Source organism: Zalophus californianus, chromosome 10 (assembly GCF_009762305.2).
Source record: "Zalophus californianus isolate mZalCal1 chromosome 10, mZalCal1.pri.v2, whole genome shotgun sequence".
Taxonomy (NCBI): domain Eukaryota; kingdom Metazoa; phylum Chordata; class Mammalia; order Carnivora; family Otariidae; genus Zalophus; species Zalophus californianus.
This window is the reverse complement of record NC_045604.1, coordinates 44,611,189-44,631,211: the sequence shown is the minus strand read 5'-3', so window position 1 is coordinate 44,631,211 and position 20,023 is coordinate 44,611,189. Positions and strand designations below refer to the sequence as shown.

General features: G+C 42.8%; 1 protein-coding gene across 5 annotated transcripts in view; it reads right to left on the bottom strand.

Annotated features, from left to right (window-relative positions):
- RGL1 (ral guanine nucleotide dissociation stimulator like 1) overlaps positions 1–20,023 on the bottom strand; it is a 246,472-nt gene that overhangs the window by 55,059 nt on the left and 171,390 nt on the right. For all 5 annotated transcript variants that reach the window (XM_027610452.2, XM_027610454.2, XM_027610455.2 and 2 more), the window contains one exon: positions 8,619–8,696. In XM_027610452.2, coding sequence (XP_027466253.1) covers positions 8,619–8,696 — 78 coding nt within the window. The remainder of the gene's footprint in view (positions 1–8,618; positions 8,697–20,023) is intronic.

The window sequence follows — 20,023 nt, the reverse complement described above, 5'->3', positions numbered from 1 at the left end:
TCTCAAAAACTCGTAAATTCAGTCTAATTATGAGAAAAATAGTCTAGTTATGAGAAAAATTCCAACAAAGGGGTATCCTATAATACATCTGACTTCAAAACCATAAAGGTCATGGAAACCCAGAAGAGTCTGAGAAACTGTCACAGCCAAGAGGAGCGTAGGTTGATAAGACAGTTCAATGTAATATGGTATCCTGAGTGGAATCCTGGAACAGAAAAAGGACATGAGGTAAAAAGTAGGGAAATGTGAATAAACTCCGGATTTCAGTTAATAATGTGTCATACTGGTTCATTAATTGTAAGAAATGTACTATAGTCACATAAGAACAGTAAGGGAATCTATGAGGAAGGCATATGGGAACTCTGCTGTATTATCTGTTCAGTTTTTACATAAATCTAAAACTGTTCTGAAAAACATCTTTCTTTTTTTTTAAAGATTTCATTTATTTATTTGACAGAGACAGAGATAGCGAGAGCAGGAACACAAGCAGCGGGAGTGGGAGAGGGAGAGCAGGCTTCCTACCGAGTAGGGAGCCCGATGTGGGACTCGATCCCAGGACCCCCGGATCATGACCTGAGCTGAAGGCAGACGCTTAATGACTGAGCCACCCAGGCGCCCTCCGGGGGCCTCTTAAGCGGGGCGCCTGGGTGGCTCAGTCGGTTAAGCGTCTGCCTTCGGCTCAGGTCATGATCTCGGGGTCCTGGGATAGAGCCGTACATCCAGCTCCCAGCTTAGTGGGGAGCTGCTTCTCCCTCTCCCTCTGTCCCTCTCCCTGCTCATGCTATCTCTCTTTCAAATAAATAAATAAAACCTTAAAAAAAAAAAAAAGAAAAGAAAAACCTCTTACTTTTAAGAAAAAAGCATGAACAGGAGAGTCTGACTTCAGTTCTTAAGAGAAATCGTCTCCTTTTTATCACAGGGGAAGAAGCAGAGGACACAGAGTGTAGAGGGCAAGGCGTGGGTTGAAATCCCAGCTTTCCCTTATTCCCTGTGTGACCTTGGACATGCTCCTTAACCTTTCTCTGTCTCAGACCCCTCATGTGTAAGAGAGGAGTAAGAATACATAGGGTTATTATGGGAATAATAAAAGGATATACACAGGGACTATCCCTACTAAGCATCCATGAATTCTAGCTCTTGCTGTTGGAAAGGGACACTGCCACTCCCACCCCAATTATTTCTCAGGGACCTCTGCAGCTCCGTATTCTCCAATTCCTCACTGTCTGAGGCGGGTGTTTTTGTTATAAATGGGCCTCGAATGAAAAAACTGCTGAGGCCTTCTCCATTTTTCACCATTAGAATGGAGTAAGTTGGTAAATTGGTAAGGAAAGACGCAACAAGGCCCCAAGAGCAGGAAGCAGGCACTCAGATCCATGGGCCCGACCCGTCTAATCTTCCTTCTTCTTTCCTCATATCCTGCAACCCATCTCCTTCCCCAGGAAACAAGCCTAACTTCCCCATTTCTAACAGCTGTCTGGGGACCTGGCTCAGGCTGTTCATTCAGTAATAAAGCCAGGCAAAACAACATAGGATAAAGTAAATAATCCCAAATTAGAAAATGTCAGGATGCTAACACACTAAAACACTAATCACAATGGTGATAATATGCCTCAGCTCTTCATGGACTTCTAGCTGCAACCAGATTACTGTGATCTAGGCATATGTGAGCTGGAAAGGCACCTGAGATCCCGATGCTCTTCTGAAATGGCAGGCCCAAGAGCAAAGTGGTGAGAAGCCCAGGTCTGGGACCTGAGTTCAAATACCAGAGCTCACTTAACCAGCTGGTTGACATTAGTCAAAGTATGTAACTTTTCTGGAGCTTCCATTTACACACCGATAAAATGAGGACAATAGCTCACAGCAAATCTGCGATGGTAAAGGAAGATACAAGGCCCCTCGCAGAAGGGGTCGTGCTAGTAAGCACACCATACACTGCGGCCAGGGGTAGTGGCCAGGCTGGTGATGGCGGTATCATCACTGTCATCCCCTGCCAGGCTGCAGGGTCAGTCAATGACGGGGTCTGATCGAGATGCCTGTTTGCCTTTCTCTAACACTTCGAGAACTCCAAGAGATTCTTAAGTGACTGATTTTTCTTCTTTCTGAACCACTGATCATCGACATTGTTTTACTCCTCCTGAATTTTCAGAAAACTAATTTCTGCTTTGGGGACCTACTCTCTTCCCAAATTTTGATTCAAGATTTCAATTTTGCTTCAAGATTTCATTGACTTTTAAAACGTCAATTTCTACTTTTCTTTGTCCAGTATGGATATTTTAAAGACAATACCAGGATCTTTAATGTAGTGTATTATTTCTCCATTTCTTCTTTATTCTCACGCTACTTTAACTTTTTAAAAATACTCCTTTCACTGTATAGCCTTTCATTCTTTTAAATTTCAAGTTTTAAATCTTATTTTTGCTCTGTTCTTTACCCCTTTCTTTGCCCCATTTTTGTTAAAATAGCCAAATTAATTTCCACTGCCTTCTTAGGGTATTTGAGTTTGCTGGAAGGAATATTGATTGCAAACTCTCTCGGAAGATTTTTTTAGTACTTTCCACTGTAAAGTTTCTCGGGCATCAAGGAATCACAGCCAGGCTTCTTTAACTCATCTCCCTTTTCTTTAAAGTGGTTCCAATGTCTTGGATTACTACTATTCATGTGATTCTTTACTGGACTAAAATCTGGTGTCACTATTTACAACTTCTGGGAAAAGAGTACAAGAATGGCATTCATATCGTCTGAATATGCAGAGATGAAAGCAGAATGATTTCAACAGTTTAAAGCACTGCGGTGGCAAAGAGTTTGAGAAGACAAAACACAGCGCTCCAGAAGGGAAGTGCAGAGAGTCAAAAAAAGAAAAGGAAACAGAACTATTTCAGTATTATAATAATAGTCATTAAAGGAAAGAAAAAAGTGTCATTTCCTGAGGAGTCTTAAACCTCTTTAAATAAAGCATATTACATAGATAGATAGATAGATAGATAGATAGATATTCTAATTTCAGATCCATCCCAGAGAATGAAGATTCACCGTGTCAAGTTTCCATATGGTTAATATCCCTTCTTTACGTTCTCTTCACTTCTGAATTCAATGATTGTAATAAATCTGCACAAGGGAAAGCTTCCTTTCCCATCTGGTTCTGATTTTTTTATTCTAAATAGACAGCGTTTTATCATATAAAAGTGTCAGCAACAAGGAGGAAAAGGGCACAGGTAGGACAGATGTGGGCAGAAATGTTGTTTCCTGTCACAGGAAGTGAGTGTCCTGATTTCCAAATAGTGGCAAGTTTAGGGATTGTAGAAATAAACATTGGATGCCTTATTATATACAACAGTCCAGCGCTAACATCAGAAATCACTGTGCGGCAGATTCCAACACCTAGAAGCCTTGGAAGTTGCCTTCCTCGCAACGGAAGGAATTCGTGTTTTGGCTAGATGACTTTAAAGGCCCCCAATATTGCACAAAGCCCGAACTGGGCACACTCGGGCCTGGAATTACAAGTGGGAGTCACAGCACAATCTGACACTTTTTGAAATTCATGAAGAACACTAGTCAGTTGCAGTCCAAGACACCAGAAGCCAATCTTTCATCTCGACGGTTCCATCTGTACTTCCCCATTTCTCTTTCTTCTAAGTTCTTTTATCCTCTGAAAGGTTGATTAGATCCATATTTAGAAATACAGGGAAGACTGTTATCTTGGGATTTGGGACCCTGTATGAAACGTAAGCCCTGCTCTAACGCTTTACGTTAAAAACTGAAAAGCCAAAAGAGAGTTGAGGATTTTTCCGTTCGGGGTTAAACCTCGCAGTAATTCTGCCCCCCCCCAACCCACACCACTCCCCATCTGCAAAACTGCAGGCATCTGCCCTAAAACAGGATGTTTACTTCTTAGAAAGTTACATTCCTGCCGTCGGTTTCCCACCTGAAATCACAAGAACACAGATTCACAGCAAAAGAAAACAATAGGCATTTTGCACCCCAACCCCCCATTTCGACCCCACAATACAAAGCTTTAGCTCATCTCTGTACTGAGAAGCACAGTGAGCAGCTGTGATGTCACGATTAATAACGAGCAAGTCAAAGAAGCTGTCTGTTTTGTTTTCCTATTTTATCAAAACTGGTGGCACAGCCCCTCCGACTGAAAAAAGCAGTCAAGGGCACCTCTCAAAAATTCAATATAGTATTTGGGCCATACTCTGTTTCTTTCTTTCTTTTTTTTAGCATTTGATTTATTTCACAGAGAGGGCGAGAACGAGAGAGCATGAGTGGGGGGGGAGGGGCAGAGGGAGAAGGAGACTCCCCTCTGGGCAGGGAGCTCTCAACGCAGGGCTCCATCCCAGGACTCTGGGATCAGGACCTGAGCCGAGGGCAGACCTTAACCAACTGAGCCATCCAGGTGCCCCAGTATCTCCATTTCTGATTTTCATTCTCACTTTTGGAGAGATGAAAACTAAACAAGTTTTATCCCAGCGGTCATTAAACTTGAAAGGACGCCAGGGATCCTACATTCTGAGCACTCATTTTTCAGGTCAAGAAACTGAAAGTGAGAGAGAGATGAAGTGACCAGGTCATATGGCTGGGAAGTGACAGTGACTGGTGAGGGACTCGAATCTGAGTTCTCCAGGCTCCTTATCCAGGGCCCTTCACCTTCTCTGAGGCCGGCTCCTGGGCGACCTCTGCATTGGATTCACCTCATTCGAAGATGGGATATGAATAAATAAATAAATCCCCAAATACGCATGGTCCTATTTTTATAGACTTCTAGATATTCATAAGTAAAGAGCTTGCACTTGAGGACTGCAGTCCTCACCATGTAGCAGAGCTTCTTACCTGCGCACTATTGATATTTAGAGGCAGCGCATTCTTTGTTGGAGGGCGGTGTTTTGCGCACTGTAGACTGTTTCACAACGATCCTGGCCTCTACCTACCAGATATCAATAGCATCCCCCCACCAAGTTAAGACAAAAATTTCTCCAGATGTTGCCAAAATCCTCTGCGGACAAAACCAGCCCACTGAGAACGGCCATAGAGCCATATCTCCTACACATGCACCAGCCATCAGGAAGCCTTCGGTCATGGCTTCATGTCAGAGGCCAGAGCTCTGGGATGGTGGAGGAATTCTCCATATGTTACAGATGGAATGAAGAAGGTGCTACCCTGATTTCCTCTCAGAAAGACAGAGCAGTGACCCTAACCAGCCACAGAAATGATTAGGAGAAGGGTAACTTCCAAAAGAGAGAGCAAAAAGATAATGGTGAAATGAGATGAAAAATAATAAAAGGAGAAATGGGGGGAGGGTGGGGAGGAAGCAGTACGAAAGAAGGAAAATGCAAGGAAGAAAGAGGTCAGCTGAGAGAAGGGATTTTAGCATTCCAGTATTTGTAGGACAGAGTGGCCCATTATAAGATAAAGTGGCGTATTTTCATCAGGCATAAATTTTTTAAAAGGCAAGTCAGTCTGAGGAAAAGGGTCAAGTACTTTCTACCAATTCATTGTGAGGCTTTAGGAAAGGACCATTGTCCCCAGATGATGGACCCCCTCAGGGGAGTTCTATGTGAAGCTCTTTGTTAAGGACTCATACGCTTAAAACTGGAAAGCCCTTTAAAACAGCTTATCCTGGAGTTTCACCCACATTACACTGTTCCCGGTGTACAATGAAGTTGAATAAAGTTTTATAATAGGACTTTAAAATAATGAGCATGATTCTTCACATCCAGGGTACAAACTAATTTTCTTTAACGTGCGACTTCCCAGAAACCTACTTAATCTCAAAACACCCCCTGGGAAACAGAAAAGCTCTGGATATTTTTCAGACTGTTACTCTCCCTGGAGTGTTCAGGTGGCTAGTTGAATGGCAGCTCCAAATCTGACTCAATTCCAAAATTTGTGGAGAACAACACACTTATTTCTGAATCTGGTCACAGGGGGAGGTTACATGTGACAAGGTGGCCACTCAGGTCTCCTTTCGTATATGCTTTAAAGGACTAATTCTAAAAAGGTTCTTTTCAAAAAATTATTATTTCAGTAAGTTTTCGGGGATAAACACAATTAACAACAAAACCTCTCTAGTCCTATGATTCTCAAACCCTTAAGGTGCATAAGAATCACTCACGGATCTTACTGAAATGCAGGTTTTAATCTAGGTCTGTGGTGAGGCCTGATATTCTGCATTTCTAATACGCTCCCTGGTGGTGCTGATGCTCCTGGTCTGTGTACCACAGTCTAAGTAGGAAGTCTGTAAGTCTATTCCATCCCCCCACACCACCTATTTGATGATACTGTTTCCGTCCTACAAAAACTTTTCAGGGCTGACTGTCTACTGCTTACCAGGGAAGGTCCTTATTCTCTTGGGAAAATGAACCCCCTTCGAAATAGCTTCGGCTCTACAGCTCCCCTCGACCTGGTACATATGCCATCATGAAGCGGCCACACCCAGTCCGTGTTGTTCCCAAATATATTTCCCCAATATGGTCCCACCGTTCCCCCTGCTTGGGTGGCTCTACCACCAAAATCTTCACCCTCCTTCAGGACCTACCTGAAATGTCAACTCCTCCAAGAAGCCCCCCCAAGCCCTCTAAGAATAAAGGTATTTGTTCGCTCACCACACGCCTTGCATTTGACATTCAAATATCTATATTGGTGTGTCTGGTTTTCTGGAAGGTTATGGTCCATCCAATAAAATAATAAAACTGCCTCACTCAGGACTTAAAAAGATACTCAATTTTCTAACCTTCATATCCCTGGCTTCTGAAGAAAGGATTCCATCAGTCAATCCTCTGAGGAGTTAAAATATTCCACAGGATTAACTGCCTGGACTTTTGGCCCCAAGATGAATATTTAGTAAGAGAACTTTCAAGGACCCTGGCATATATCCCATTGACTCAAGAACATCACTCCTAGAGTGGCCTGCACCCCTACATCATGGATTATTCTTCAGTGTCTCCTAGATTATTCTCATCAGATTAAACCATCACCCAGGTTTAACAAACACATACAAAATGAAAAAAACCCTCCTTTGTCCCAGATCATCCTCTAGCCCATTTCTCTTCTCTTACAGCAAAACTCCTCCAAACTTCTGTCTTCTCCTGACCCAGACCTCCATCCACCAAAACTACATCTGTCAAGGGGACCAAAGACCACCGTGTTGCAAAAGCAGTAGTCTCTTCCCAGGCTCCTCTCACTTGATGTAAGAGCAGTGTTAGACATGGTTGGTCACGTCCCCCCAAAACTCCTTCACTTGACTTCTGGACACAACTTCTTCTTTCTTCTTGTTCCCCGCTAGCTCCTCTGTTCCAACCTCCTCTTGCTGGACCCTCTACTTTCCTAATCTGAACACTGGAAGGAACCAAGGCTCAGTCTTTGGACCTTCCTCTTCTCTATAGCCTTGTTCCCACGGGGGGCACACCCAGCCCCATAGCTTTAAATACCATGTCTAAACTAAGGATGCCCAGATTTATGCCTCCCAACCAGACTGCTCCCTGAACTCTAGACTCAGCCAATTGTCTCAAAGTGAGTATGTCTACGATGAAATAACTGACACATGCTCCCTACCATACCTGCTCCTCCTCACCAGTCTTTCTTATCTCACAAAACCAAGGTTCTGTTCTATCAGTTGCTCACACCACAACCCTTGGAGGTGCCCGTGCCTCCTCTTTTCCTCTCATATGCCCCAAGCACTTCATCAGTACAACCTGCCAGCAATACCTTCAAGATCTCCGCAGCTCTTCCTACTACAAGTTACTCCTACTTTTACTACTATCACTACCACCAAAACCAACACCACCACCATCACCATTATTACCATCATCTCCTCCTCCTCCTCCTCCAGTTCATGCTCCCAGAATCCCTTGCCTGGGTCTTTGTAAGGGTCCTGACCAGGCTCCTTGCTGCCACTCTTGCCCCCCATCCCACTGCCAGAGTCTATTTTCCACATAGAGCTAGAGCAAGCCTTTTGAAATATAAATCAGGCCATAGCACTGCTCTCCTCAAAATCTTCTAAATGCTTCTTATCTTCCTTAGAATAAAATTTAACACCCTGCCCAAGGCCTTCAAGTCCTCATGTGATCTGGGACCTATATGACCTTACAGATCTCATCCTCTAGCACTTGTCACTTCATGTGCTCTGCTCCAGTCTCATTCACTCATCTGCCTCACAGCTTTGTCCACATTTTTCCTGCTTGGATATTCACCAAGCCCGGCCTGTACCCCATTCAGCACTCTGCTGCAATGTCACCAGATCAGAAAGCCCGTTCCTGGCACCCTATGTGAATCAAACTCTCCATCAGGATCTAGCCCCCTTGCCCTACTTCATTCTTCCTTTGTGTGGATTCTTTGTGTCTCTGCTAAAATCCAAACTTCTTAAGAGCTGAGACTTATTTATTTTGTTCATAGTTGTTTCCCTTAGCACAGGGCCTGGCACATGGTAGGTGCCTGATACATTTTTACTGGATGAATAAATGACTATCACTGGATAGTCAAAAAATAATTCTATGATTTTACACATTATGGGGGAAAATAACAACATAAAAAGGAATTTTTAAAAACTCTACTAAATTACATCCCTTTAGGATAATAAGTCTTGACTGAGAGATTGTAATGCATAGGAAAGGCACACTTACTTCCTGATCACCGTCTTAGACTCTGATGAACTTGGGCTTCCATCTTCTTCACAGTTTGGGCTTGTCAGGTTTCCATACCTTTACAAATAAAAACAAACAAACAAACAAACAAAAAAAAAACAACAACCCCAGTCAGTGGTGTGGGAAAGCAACTCTATTCCATTTCAAACATGAGATAACAGTTTCTACTTCTCAGCAGTAATTAAGGAAAGAAATATTTATGAAGTAGCATCAAAAAGTGATATTGTGTGATATTAACTTAATGGATATATGGATAGTCTTAAACAAAAAAGGGATTTCACAATGAATCACACTACTTAAACTAACTCTTAAACTTTCTCTTAAGAGTTAGCATTTTTTTGGAATCCTTTAGATGAAATTAGGCTTTTCCTCTTAGCAGGAGGATGGGGTATTACATGATGCAAAGATGGCAGATCCCTCACGGACTGGAGCGCCCAAAGCTATACCACTGCCCCTCTGCTCTGTCTCCTGAAGGAAGCATGGCCGTGTGTGGGTAGCTTTCACACTTGCACCAACGTAAGCACACAAGGACAGCTCCATGCTCTGTGATGAGGCTGGTCTCCGCGGGGATAAGTCCATTAGGAGAAGGGTTATGGAAGCCATTTTGGACCCTCAAGGAATGACTGAGACAAGGACTGAAGAACAGGATTTGTATGCTACGAGGAGAGAGGCTGTGGGGACATGGAGGCCGACAACTGGGCAAGGGGACACAGGGGGACGACTTTTTAGAAAGCGATAGGTGCTTAAATTTTTAAATGTGTCTCATTGTAAACTCAAAATTTACTAAACAATCAGTCCCTAATTGCAGTTAGCTGTTTTTCCAACTCCATATGTAAGCAAGCTTATTGCATACAAATATATCACATTTTGTTTGGTCCCAACAGTACACTTTAAATTCTTGAGAAGATGGCTTTTTATTAACTTATAATGAATGCCCTGACGATTTCTGCAGTTTCTCCTCCCCTCAGTGAAGAATCCCGAGATTCCTTGGTGTTTCACAAGCTGGTACTCTGTCCCAAAGTGTTGATAATAGAAATTCTATAATTGGTGGGTTTACATTTTTAAAGAGAACACTTTTGTCTTCTACTAATGGGATTAAAGGCCCCAGTACCCTTATGTTCCTTGTTCCTAGGATTTACAAATCCTTTTAGAAATAAAAGCCCACCATCTGGTTTGACTGAATGCCAGCCCGTCTGGTCTCCCTACCACCCTATCCCCGTAGTTTCCAGTCTGCACCCTGCGGCATTAGCCCCCCTCCCCTCCACCTGCTCCTCTCTCGAGCTCATCAGCCTTATGGACTTCTTGGCCTCTCAAACCTATTTTCCACTGGCCTCCACCCTCCCTATTCCTCTCCATTCTGTCTGCACCTGTTATTTAGAGGGCTTCCAGGGCCACCCTTTGCTTTTCCTGAGATAAGAACTTAGTCAGATTAAGATTTATTCAGCCCCATGTGAGCAAGGCAGGGATGCAAAATGAGATTTCTCCTAAACAAACAAGAGTTTTTGGCTCTCTCCCTGGCCACCATCATAGTCAACCATGTCTCCCTCTTCTCTCACAACAGGCTTTGTGGTTTATGTAAGCAGGAAAGATTAGGGCAGGTGCAGTGGAGAGTGGGGCTCTGGGAGAGCCGCGGTACCTTCCACCTATCTGACGAGACAGAGCCATAAACTCTTCTCCTGCCAGCCCTCAGCAACTAAATGTGGGACCTAATCTTTGTTTTTGTCATATTCCGTGTTAGTTCATTAATTCTCTCTGGTTATCCAGGAAATACGGCACCTTTTATCGCCCAACTGGAAGCTGGGAAAGATATGCGCCTGATATTTTTCTTTTTTAGACGTGTTTCTACTAAAAATCTCCTGGTCTTCCTCTTCCTTGTCTTCACTTCAGCTTCTCAGACTCTACTGCTCTTTCTCTACATTTTTCAGACTCCGGAGCTGAGCTGCTGGTTGGGATGACACGAGCACCTATCCCAGGTCCCCTCCAAGAATGGGATGCCACAGAAGGAGTCAGGTGCTGTCAAGACGGACTAAGCAACTTATACTGGTGAATGATGTTCGCTCTCATTAATTAATCTGGTACCATCTGCTCAGAACATGTGCTCAGAAGACCCCATGCATACTTCTCTCAGCCGCCAGAGTTGTCTACAGAGTCCTAATCAGGACCAGAATGACTGGTTGACGATACTCTGGAGACCAGTGAGGACCATCAAGAAGAAGGCAAGGGATGTCTGGTAGCGTGCGCTACGCTCCGGGTGCTCAGGCTGGTCTCCACCCAACCCACCAAGAAATCCTTTTGGCTCTGCCTTTATGACATACCCTGAATCCAAACCCTTCTCATCACTTCTACCCTCGCTCAAACTACCACCACCTTTAGTCTAGATCAATGCAATAGCCACCTAACTAGTCTCCTGGCTTCAGCTCAGCGCGATCCTGGGCGATGTAAATCCCACCACGTCACTGCTGGGCGCAGAACCCTCCCATGGCTCCCGTTCCACTCTGAAGAAAGGCCAAAGTCATACCTGCCTCATGAGGCCCTAAAGGACTTGCTCTGATACCTCTGACCAAGTCTCCCACGCCCACTCAGTCTCCCTCAGCCTCACTGGCCCCCCTTGCTGCTCCACCCACACCTGGGCATCCTCCTGGCTCAGAATCTCTGCGCTCCTCTCTCTGCCCCTGCGAGCAGCACCTCCCTTGGCTCCTGTGGGGCTCTGCTCAAATGGCACTTTCTCAGCGAGGCCTCCCTTGTCCAACCTATGTAAGACCAACACTCACGACACTGTTTTATTTTCCTCCACAGCCTTTAGCACCTTCTCATATACGGTCTTATTTAGTTACTGTGTTCATTGTCCATTGGAACATAAACTCCATGAGAACAAGATTCCTGTCTCTTTTGCGCACCCAGTAGGCATGCTGATGGCTTCTTGTTTGGGGGCAAATGAATGGCCTGGTGGGGTTCCCTAAGCAGACATGAAGAGACTTCTCAACTACGAGGCTCGGATCTGTTGTTGCAAGGGCACCATCTGGCTTTTTGCTTATACAAGTGTCTTAACCTGTCTGTGCCTTCATTCCTAAAGTCTAGGATCATAAAAAAGCTTTAGGATAGCTGTGATCCAAAAATCTAAAACCAAAATGCAAAAGAAATAAAGTTTTAAGATCTTAAAGCTGAGATCTTGGAGGTATAAGCAATATGGAATGGCAAAAACCCAAAATGTATATACGGTTTTACAAAGGAGACCTTCAGAAGCAAGATAAAATTAAAGAGCCTGTAACCCTCTGGAATTTCATGGGGAGGGGATGATTATTTACCCCTGCACTTTTCTAATCATTAGAGAGAATTAATGCCTTACAGAAAAGAAACTAGACGAGCACTGGAATTAAGAACTCTTTAATGTTCAAGCTAGGTCAGTTGAGAGTTAGTTTTACTAGATTAAGAGCATTTCTTTGATGTTTCCTGGACCCTCTCATAGCTTCCCATCAAAAACCAAAGTCAAGTTCAATTCATTTACTCCAGGGGAGTAAATAAAAAGGGGGTGTGTGTTTAATTAATGGCAGTAGAATAGCTACAGACGAACCTGTCAACAATGTCACCCCCTATTTCTGCAAAGTCTCCCCAGGATTTAAGATCAAAGCGTCAATCTCTTAAGAAGGCTTGCCAATGAGAAACTGGCCTTCTTTAAATGGTAACTCATAAAACTTAAAATACAAATTGTCAGAATGACTTTGGACATGGTTTCCCATGTATCACAAGGCAAAGGAAAGATTTACAGATGCCTCTTAAAGTACAGTCTTAAGCAATTATTTGCTGCGGCCTAAAAATTACTAGAAAAAGAAAAACAAAACCATGTTTAAATGGTTGCTGATATTTTAACAGGAAACAGTTTTTTCCAGAGGGGACAGATATTATTGTTGGGAGCCTATCTGGGCAAATGAAATGTTTAATATGTGTTTGAAGGGAGGACAGGAGTATTTGCGGTTCAAAGAAATCCTAAGATAAAGCTGTCCTCAGGGACAGTCTTTCTGGTTCAGGGACACTTTCGAACTTTTGCTCCCTAATGGAAAAGGGAGTAATACCAGACCAGGATGGGGGTAATCCTGAGGAACTTTTCAGGCTCCACTTGATTCCAGCAAGTGATCCAATAACAATAGCATATAATAATTACTGAGTGCAGACCACATGCCAGGTCCTGCGCTAAGCACTTTATATGGATGGTTTCATTGAATTCTCAAATTAATCCTATGTGATATTATTATTCATATTTTACAAATGAGAAAATGAGGCCCAGAGAGCTGAGGTAATTTGCCTTCGAAGACACAGCTAATACGTGGAACAGAGATTGGAATCATGACAGTCGGACTCTAGAGCCCAGTCTCCAAGTCACTACCAGATCACATGAGCTTGAGTTATTTTATTAATTTTATGTCCTCCGATGCACTAGATTATAACTTCTTTGAGGTCAGAAACCTTATTCTTTGCATTCATTTACCCAATCCTTCATCCTTTTACGCATTTAGTCCCCATTCAAGGAATATTTGTTAAGGCCTATGTTCAGGTACTGTTCTTGGCATTGGGGATACGGGCTGTGAACAAACCAAAGGCCCTGTTTTCAGGGAGCGGACACTGTAGTGGGGGGAGGTAGACGATAAAATAATAATTAGTTAATATATACCAAGTCAGAGAGTGAAAAGTGCAATGGAGAAAAATAAAGCAGGTAGGGATGATCAGACATGGCTCCCTCACACAAGGTTATTCAGACAAGGCCCGAGGTGAACGTGCCCATGATGTAACATCCTCCAGAAGGTGAGGGAGTGGGCTCTACAGATCTCTAAAGAGTCTTCCACGCAGAGGGGGGAGCCATGGCAGAGGCCGTAGCCCAGTGGCAGAATAGTGTGCTTGAGAAGCATCAAGAACGCCACGACGGAAGTAAAGGGAAGGCAGGAGATGGGGTGCAGAGGTGACAGGGACCATTCAGGAGGCTTGATAGGCCATGGTGAGGACTTTGGTTTCATTCTCTTATCTTGCTCACTGCTATATCCCCTGAGGCAGCAATGGAGCCCGCTCTTAGGGGACACTCAATAAACATTTGCTAAATGAATGAACTAATACCATCTCCTGTGGAAAGAAAGGAAAGGCTGGGGAGGAAGGAGAAGGGAGGAAGTCACTGACTGGGGATAGATGAAAGAACACAGAGGAAGAAGCAAAGGGAAGCGAGACCTCACATGAAGCTGCTGACTCCAGGACCTCTGGGAGTCTCTGTTCCTCTAATAAACCCCAGCCCGTGAACACACAAGGCGGTTTTCTTTAACTGACCCATGGGAACACAGATCAGGTATGAGGAAAATGTTCAGAAGCTGACCTTGACTCAGGAGGATACGGGTGAAAGAGCCGGCAGATGTCTGGAACACCAAGGAAGCTTTGATTACGACTGGGGATCGTATCCCACAGATCAGTAAGAGGGATGTTTTTAATCACTCTAAATAATATCCTTCAGAGCAGGCACTCTCCACCCAAGTCTGACCTCAGAACTGGGTCACTGCCACCAAGTCTACCTTGGAAAGGTCTTGTTACCACCATGGAGCTGGTTATTCAAGGAGAAAACAAAGGTCAAAGACTCTCTGTTCTCTTGCAAGGGGCCAGTGATGCTAAGCATGGAATGTGCTTTCCAGTCATAAGAGCTGGTTCTCCAGGCACTTTTACCATGATGAGAAAAACCTAGAAGACCCAGAAAGAGCTACCGTCCTCCCCTCTAGGCCTTTGCTGGGAAGGGCCCTCCATCTTTGATGCTCTTCCATTCTCCACATTACCACCATGGTATCCCTGACAGTTAAGGCACCATTAAAGCAAAGAGTACCTAGTCTTTCTGTTGCACTTCACAGTTTCAAAATGTTTCACAGTTATAAAATTTTCCTTGAGAAGAATACCTTCACCCCTTGCCCCAACCCACAACTGTCTGAAGAGGAGACCAAAAGGACAAAGGTCTTACAACCCCTGTTCTTCCAGAGAAAGAAAACCAAAAGGTCTCTCTTGCTATAACTTGCTTCCATCCAACTTTAGAATTATTCCCTAAGTATGATGGGTTTCACACCCTTGCTGTAAGGTTTCTTCTATTTTCCTCTCCAAGTCCTGGTCATCCATTTCTCTTCTTTGGTCCATTTTTCCCCCATCACAGCTCAGTGGCTCATCAGTATTTCCTCCTTCCACTTCTAGTGTGTAGCAACTGCAAACAATCAACTGCAAATACATCTGGGTAGTATCCTACAGTGGCCGCGGCCACAGTGAAAGACAACAGAAGAAATGTGGTTACATCTGGGGTGGCGAGCAGGCAACACTCGGACAACCACAGAGTCTGTTATCCCCCCTAACAGGGGGGATATTCATTCCTACCCACAATGAATATGAGGGTAGGACTGTGGTTTCCTATCATTCATTTTTAGGATTCCTTTTCTCCCCTATGCCTACAAAAACTCAATAGAGCATCAATTTATATGTCATTCTCAAGGGCTAAGTTCTCTCCTGCACACAGAGACACACACACACACACACACACACACACACACACACACACACACACACGTAAAAAAAGGCAAATGTCAAGTAAGAGAAAAGTGATAAACTAAAACTAACTAAAAAACAGTCCTTTAACTTTGATTCAGACACACCTTTTTTAAACCATTTAATTTACTTTAATGAAATTAATGAATTTAATTTCCAGAACCATACTTATCTGCCCCATCATGATATAAGGTAGGAGCAGGGCCTTCCTCTGACTCATAATGGCCACCTATGTGTTGTGTCCCATCGTCCATGCTAGAGAGCCTATGCCTGGAGGGTCCTTGGATGAACCAATGGGAGTCTAGGAATCCCAAGCAGTATGCAAAATTTGATGATGTGCTTTTTTTCTATATGGCTGATCCATAGTTTCTAGCAAATTCCTAAAGGGGCTTGTGATCAAGCCCTCCCACCACCTGCTGGAAAATGGCCAAGACCACTTCTTTAGATTATCAAAGCTGAACTGAAACTGGAATACATTCCAGTTACTCTTCAGGATATATGTACCTTGCCTTTCAGTTTTTCTGTCAGTTTTGTTTTGTGGTTTCCAAACAAATGCACATTAAAAAAACAACCCCTGCTGAGCAATTTGGTATTCTTTTCTACAAAAGAAGGATAATTGCATGTCCTCTCTCCCTTTGTCAAGTGAAATGAGAAAGAAAGAAAAAAAGAAAAGAAGGAAGGAAGAAAAGCTACTTCACAGAAACATTTTTATCTCATCTCAAGAGAATACAGCTAGCCCAGTTATAACCTGAGGTGAAGTCTTCAACAGCATCCCTTCAGGGTCTACTTCTCAGAACCATCACTACCAGCCCAGAAAGCTAGGGTTCTACAGTCACCACAGTTCCCACAGAGAATTCCCACAGTGCTTCTGGGTGAAAGTTAGGTCCATTTGGCAAACATGAACAAGGATTTACCAAAGACTGCCAACCCAGCAAGGAAGAGAACTTACTTTCATTTCCCCTCAAGTTATTATGGTTGGGCATAATTCTTAAACTGTACCAAATGAAATTTTTCTCGTTAACCTAAAGCAGTGGTGTCATCACACAGACAGAAGAGTAACAGTGTTTGTCTTGTTGAGGCTAAGCCCTGTCCTGTCTCCTGCCATGCTTCCCAGGGCTGAGTGAGCCATGGGTGCTCAGGGCATGATGTTCTGGACAGAACAAAGGTGAAGGTGAATCAACACCTGACCTTCAGCTTCCTTGAGCTGCCTAGGAGCATCAGATTTTGGAGTCAATCTCCCTGACGAGAATTCTCTGTTTTTATCAAATTGTGAACTTCTCCAACAGACCAAAAATTTTATTGATGTTGTATTCGTTTTCTATTGCTGCCATAACAATTACAGACTCAGTGGCTTAAACAACACAAATTTATTCTTTTATAGTTGCATAGGTCAGAAGTCCAACACATGGTATCAGCATGACTGTGTTCCTTTCTAGAGGTTCTAGGAGAGAATCCATTTAATTGCTTTTCCTAGCTTCTAGAGGCTGCCCATACTTGACCTATTGTCCCCTTCTTACATCTTCAAAGTCAGCCACACAGCATCTCTCTGATCCTGTTTCCATCCTCACCTCTTTTTCTCTGATTCTCTTTCACCTCCACCTTTCACTGTCTCTTGCTGAGAGACAGCAAGAGAGAGAGAGAGAGAGAGAGAGAGAGAGAGAGAGAGAGAGAGCACAGGCAGGGGGAGTGGCAGGCAGAGGGAGAGAGAGAAGCAGGCTCCTTGCTGAGCCAGGAGCCTGACACGGGGCTCAATCCCAGGACCCTGGGATCATGACTTGAGCTGAAGACAGATGCTTAACCAACTGAGCCACCCAGATGCCCTTCCACCTTTCACTTTTAAGGACCCTTGTGATTACATTGAACCCACTCAGATAATCCACGATAATCTCCTTATTTTAAGGTCAGCTAATTAGCAACCTTAATTCTGCTTTGCCTGGAACCCAGCATATTCATATTCCAGGGATTAATACTGGACATCTTGGGGGGGGCATTATTCTGCCTGCCATGGATGGTTATGTAAGTTATTATAGATGTTATATCTTTTATCATTTTATGAGCTAAACTGTTTTTCTCCACCTGATAAAGCATGAACCAGCAAGAGCATGGGGCCTTTCATGAGGACATGCCTTATAAAAGTTTTTCAATGCTTTTTCAAAACTTTTATAAAAGTTTTCAATGCTCTTTTCAATGTTAGAAACACTGATACCAAAAGATTCTCACAGCCCTTGTCATAATCCTCTTTTCTATCAGCAAATATTTTTATCTTCCTAATAGTCACAGTAAATAAGATATGAGTCCAATTTATCTTTCAACAAACTGCCTTTTTTTTTCCTAAACCCATAACATCTACACCATCCAAGGGTTTTCTTGCCTGTGGGGTCATCAACACTCAAACCTAGAGAAAATCTATTTAAACTCATCTGATATAAAACAATTCTAAGAAATAGCTTTCATTTTTTAAGAAATTCTCACTCTAGCGGGATATCCAGTATGTCTGTATTTTAAGCTGGAAAAGGAAACAAAGGAATGTTATGATTTCCTGAAAGCTTTCCCACTATATGAACGTGATGAGCATCCTGGAGCCAAATGACCAATAAATCTCAACTTTTTCATGGATTCTCGGATAAAAGACTCAATAAGTGAACCACTCTATTTGTTTCCACTTGATTTTGTAGTGAGTTGGAGAGGGGAATTACTAAAATAAATGAAGAGAATGGTACATCATTATTTTGACAAACTTTTCTATGTAAGTGACAGAAGTTAGATATAAGTAAATTTCAGAAGCAAAAGTGTAGGAAAAATCACATTATGAGTTTAATAATAACATTTAATACACATGTTACTACTGTGAGAGACCAGCAACTGGAGTTGACTTATGGTTACCACTGTAAGATGCTATGAGGCCCTAGTCTAAAGAGGTTAGATTCCAGTATCTGCTCAGAGTTCTTTGTTCATAACCCTCTGTCCTTGGACCTGAAAGAACAGAGGGAAGATATTAGAAACTCTGCCTCCCACTAAAAGAAAAGGAAGTAATGAAATCTTATGAGCAATGCATACAAGCACAAATCTAGGAAAACTGGGCAAGTGCATAGTTCCATTTCAGAACTAAATTTCAGAATTATTTTAAAATGAGGTTTAATATCTCAAAAAATCTCAAAATGCTTACCCAGCTCCTCATGCTAAGAAAGCATTTGAGAGCTGAATGTATTTGTGTTATGAGCTTTTGAAAGGATGTTTACTATGACCACCTCACAGTTCCCAGGGGCAACAAAGATTTTTTTGAAAAGTGTACATTCACTCAAAAAATGAGAAGAAAGCCACAAAGAGGTAGAAAATATTTTCAAAAGACATATATTATAAAGATTTTTATCCAAAATATACAAACTCTCCTAAAATTCAACAGTAAGAAATTGAACAACATGATTAAAAAATGGGCAGAAAAGAACTTCCAGTTTTCAGTCCAGCAGGAGCTTACAAGTAACCACTCCATCCTCACAAGTGAAAAGCTGACTAAACTGGAAAATGAACAACTATTCTTAGATCCATCAGAAAAGTGAGTTCACAGGGCAAACCACTGCTCCTCATAACTGAAGAGCAGACAGGCAGATAAAAGAATCACAACTTGTCAGAGCAGAAATTCCATGGAAACCAGTGCCAGGGTAGGAAAACCTGAACTGTAATTATTGAATTGCTGGAGGCTCAGTGAGGACAAGACTGAGAAAAACTACAGGGGGACCCAGTCACAGATGTACTGCCACACTTTTGTGAGTTTTACCTGTAGGAGACTGACCAGGTTCCCACAGTAAATATCAGAGAAAAATCTCCTGGTACAGGGGCACCTGGGTGGATCAGTCAGTTAAGCATCTGGCTTCAGTTCAGGTCATGATCTTGGGGTCCTGGCATCAAGCCCCATATCAGGCTCCCTGCTCAGTGGGGAGTCTGCTTCTCCCTCTCCCTCTACCCCCTCCCCCACGATCATGCTCTCTCTCTCTCTCTGTCAAATAAATAAATAAAATCTTAAAAAAAAATGTCTCCTGGTACTTCGAGCAAGGGAAGGTGAAAAGGAACCATCTTGAAATACACCAGAGTATTCTGTTCTTCTTAAGAACACCTGCTCTCAAGACAAGCTATTTTACCAGAGCTTAATCTACCCAGGGAAAGGAAAATGCTGCTCTAGCCTTTTCTAGCCTTCCATGTGGGGGAAGGGAAATACCCATCTTGAGGCCCATCCTGGCCATCCTTTCACTAAGGGAGAGGGGGGAGAAAAAACAACTAAGAAACACTGGTGAAGTTCACAGTCCAGGGGCACAGGTTCACCATTAGATTGAAACCTAATCATAGGATTACAGAAAGCTTCCCTTCCCCCTACATTTCAAGTACATCAGGAAAGACCAATTTCCTTTTACTGGGTACATAATATCCATCTTTCATCAAAATGTTACAAGACAAGCTAAAAAGCAAAACAAAACAAAACAAAACAACCAAACACATTGTGAAGAAACTGGACAAGCATCAGAACCAGAGTCAGATATAGCAGGAATGGCAGAAATAGCAGATTGGGAATTTTTTAAAACTATGATTAACTTGTTAAGGAAAAAGTAGACCATATACAAGGATAGATAATATAAGCAGAGAAATGGAAATAAAGGATAAGAAAGAAATGCTAGAAATCAAAAATATTGTAACAGAAATGAAGAATGCCTTTTAGGGACCCATTAGTAGATTCTGTAGAGAAAGAATCTCTACACTTGAGAATATGAAAATAGATACTTCTAAAACTGAGACACAAACAAACAAACACAAATACACAAAAACAAATTAAAAATCCTCCCCAA